Genomic DNA, 3,427 nt, shown 5'->3' with positions numbered 1-3,427 from the left:
CCACCTTCCTCTCTGCGCGCGATGACTGGTGGGTGCGCATGGTGCACAATAGCGGAGTAGAGAGACTCGTCTTTCTGGAGGCATCAGACTCCCAGCGGAAGCGCTTTGAGGACCAATTTGCTCGTTACCCGGGGGTGCTAAATCTTGTGACGTTTCAGTAGAGTCCCAGTTTGTTATTTCGCTTCGAATGCGTTCCCGAAATGCCCCATGGGATGTAGGAGAATCCAGCTGATATTATTCTCGTATTTACACATTTGGCCATGCTAGAGTACGTGATGGATTGTACGGTCTGTAATTGCGCAGGCATACAATTTCCCCAAAGTGGGGCCACGGCTGTTACTTCGGTCACATCACAACGCACCATCCTCCACGCTGCTGCTGCCGGGCACGCTCAGCCTCTGCGCGCTCTCGTTCCCTGCGCGTCGCGTCGAGTTGCCTGAGTCTGCGCTGAACCTCGGCGTCTTCTTGATATCGTCTGTCCGCTAGCTGCTGCCGTTGTCGCTGTAATTCGGCGGCGACGCCCCGTGGTCGAACGGCCTCGATCTCTCTTGCCTGTAACCGGGCGAGCCTGTCTTCCGCGATGAACTCCGCGGGGATCGCAGGCTCGACGTGCCCACGGCGCTCTGCAATGTCCATTTCCTGCTCGTAGATGCCGCCGTGCGCGCTGCTCATGTGCGTGTAGCACTCCCTATCGGTGCTAAACGTGGCGAGGCAGCGCCAGCAGATGTGCACGCCGCAGCGGCACGAGATGTGCTGGCACCCACCGTCCTTGAAGATTGGCGTCTGGCACCGCGGACAGCGCCGGATGCCCGACGTGTGGCTATTAATGTAGTCCTCGCTCGGGTCGCGCGCGGCCGCCGCGCAGGTCCGGCCGCCATGCGCGTTGTTGCCGCAGGCGGCGCACGCGCTCGAGAAGCACGCGGGGCACTTGACGGTCGCAGAACCGTCCTCACGCGTGCTACGCGAGTAGAGCTGTGCGCACCCTGGCGTCTTGCACGGTCGAAGGATGTTTGGGTTCTGTTCGATGTGTGCATGAAACGCGGCCTCGAGCAGCTGCTGGAACTTACTCTCGTGCAGGAACCTCTCGAGGATGGATATCACGAGTGGCGCACCACACTGGCCTTCGTCGCCGGAGCAACGGAGAGGGAACGCGTTCGACTCGAGCGCGCTTCGGACGAAGTGGGTGAGACACTCAGTGCAGTAGACATGCCCGCATCCGAGTGCGCTTGGAGCCGTTGCCGGAGACATACAGATAGGGCAGGTGTGCTCGTTGTCAGATACGGCCTTGGTGCTACTCCAGTCTCCAAAAGAGTCTGCAAAGAGTCTGTCGAGCCGGTGCCGAATCTCCTCGTCTCCGGTGACCGTGATCTTCCTCGGCTGCGAGACGAGATCGAGCATGACGGCGTCGTCGCCGTACGTCTCCTTCAGTTGTGGGTACCCAATCTCGGTGAAGAACTGGATGGTCCGCTGCGCTGTGAGCTCTTTCATATACTCCTTTCGTGCCAACTCCTCCGCATAAAACTCGAGCTGCTCGCGGGCCCGCTCAACCGCACGTGCAGGACCGTACGCACGGAGACCCTTAATGCGCTTGTCGACCATCACGAGCGCACCAGTAGCGTCGCGCAGGTCATCCGTCAGCTTCTGGGCAGTGGCAGAATCGAAGAGGCGGCGGTTCCACATGCTGAACGTCGTTCCCCGAGCTAGCTGCTCCGCGCGGACTTTCAGGAGGCCGACCTTCTCGAGGTCGTCGCCATGTACGTTGAGCCTGACCCTACCGTCTGGCATGTTGCGTACCTTGAGGTCGCAGCTCTCCCGCTTGCAAGTCCCGGTGAGCTCGTCCCACTGGGCCTTCTGCACATTGTACTGTGTCATAGGGATGAAGACCGGGTAGGTGTACTTGGAGGGAAGGAAGAGGCGACTGTACGTGTACGAAAGTCCGGAGTAACGGAAGTCTCGCTCGGTACGCAGGGAATCTCTGTATGCACGAGCGTTGTCCCACGTATCGAACTCGGCGTAGAAAGTCGCGCGGGTGTCGTTTCCGGCTGATGAGGTCTCGCATCGCACGCTGCGAGGGGCTCTGCACCCAGGACGAGACTCTAGGTGGCGTCGGAGGGGATCCAAAGGAGTGGCAGGATCCCACTGTTTCCGAACAACTTGGACAGATACCGTCCTACCGAACGCGCTCGTACCCGATCCATCATCCGCGAGACTGTTCTTGAATGGAACAAAGCGCGGAATGACGCCGCGCAGAGGAGGAAGGCTTGCGAGTCGCGGGACGACATTGCTCGCAATCGCGACGAAAGCGAAGTCATTCTTGTACGCCTTGGAAATAGAGAACGTGGACTTCCCAATACCGTGTTGCTCGAACAAAGCCACGATGTCCTTGTCCAGAACTCCCTGAGAAAGGCTGTTGAAGCGCCCGCGCGTGACGTCAAAGCTCGCGATGATGGTGTCGACGGCCAATCCCGCAGAGAAGGTGACGATGCAGCTGTCCACTTCGCGGGTAAGTTTTCTGGCGGCTTCGACGCGATTCTGCTCCTGCCGCTTCGCCGCCAACTCGACGTCGCGCCTGGCGCGTTGCTCTTCCTTCTGCCTCTGTGTTTCTGCCTGTCGCCTCGCGTACTCTTCCTCGCGGCGTCGCTGGAGCTCAGCTAATTTGCGACGTTCTTCGTCCTGCCGACGGCGCTCCTCTTCAAGACGCTCAGCCTCTCGCCGCTGGCGCTCTTCCTCTCTCCGACGTTCTTCCGCCTCCACGCGAAGTCGAGTCTCTTCTTCCTTTCGCCGCTCTTGCTCTCGCCTTAGGCGCTCCGGAACGGTAGGATCATGGAAGTATCCACAAGCTTCGCCCTTTTTGCATGTTCCAGTAGCACTCCATTTGAAACAAGGTTTGCGAAGGGAAGGGCCCTGAATGAGATGCTCCATGACTTCGTGCGGGATCTCTATGTTCGCAAGGACTCACACCACTAATAACAGTGACCCCACCGTTCGGCGCGCGATCAACGGTCTCCTTAGTAGCGGATCCTGCGACAGGCTTTGGAGCTTCGCGATCACTCTTGTATTTTTAATCAAAAACAGGAAGTGCTCATGCAATAGTGGCTCACCGTCCCAGCACCACTGGGCTCGTTCGTGCTTCCTCCGGCTCCAGAGAGCAAATCATGAGAGGAACGGCAACGAGAACCAAACTTGCAAGATCCAGTCTTGAAGTATCTGCAGATTTCGTTCTTGGTGCCGCTACTCCTCGTCACTGGGGCAGTTGCTGTGAAGTCGGTTTCACGTAGGCGTGACTACTCAGGAATATCTATCAGGGGCTTATACAGCGAGACGAGGGCAACTGACCTCTTGATATACTGAAGAGATAGTGCTGCTCCCTGCAGAAGGTAACACGGGCTCGCTGCTATCCATGACGCTTTATGAACCACCTCGTCGA

The 3,427-nt window shown here is 58.4% G+C and overlaps 1 protein-coding gene across 1 annotated transcript in view; it reads right to left on the bottom strand.

Annotated features, from left to right (window-relative positions):
• Positions 1 to 2,312, bottom strand: part of PHACADRAFT_154191 (uncharacterized protein) — a 2,970-nt gene extending 658 nt beyond the window's left edge. Inside the window, exons 1-2 of the mRNA XM_007401681.1 lie at positions 1,102 to 2,312; positions 454 to 1,053 (exon numbers count right to left, since the gene is read on the bottom strand). Of these exons, the coding sequence (XP_007401743.1) occupies positions 454 to 1,053; positions 1,102 to 1,872 (1,371 nt within the window). The 5' untranslated portion in view covers positions 1,873 to 2,312. The remainder of the gene's footprint in view (positions 1 to 453; positions 1,054 to 1,101) is intronic.
• Between the last annotated feature and the right edge of the window lie 1,115 nt (positions 2,313 to 3,427).

This window comes from Phanerochaete carnosa (genome assembly GCF_000300595.1).
Source record: "Phanerochaete carnosa HHB-10118-sp unplaced genomic scaffold PHACAscaffold_13, whole genome shotgun sequence".
NCBI lineage: Eukaryota > Fungi > Basidiomycota > Agaricomycetes > Polyporales > Phanerochaetaceae > Phanerochaete > Phanerochaete carnosa.
The sequence above is the reverse complement of the archived record's forward strand: the minus strand, read 5'-3'. Positions and strand labels throughout refer to the sequence as shown.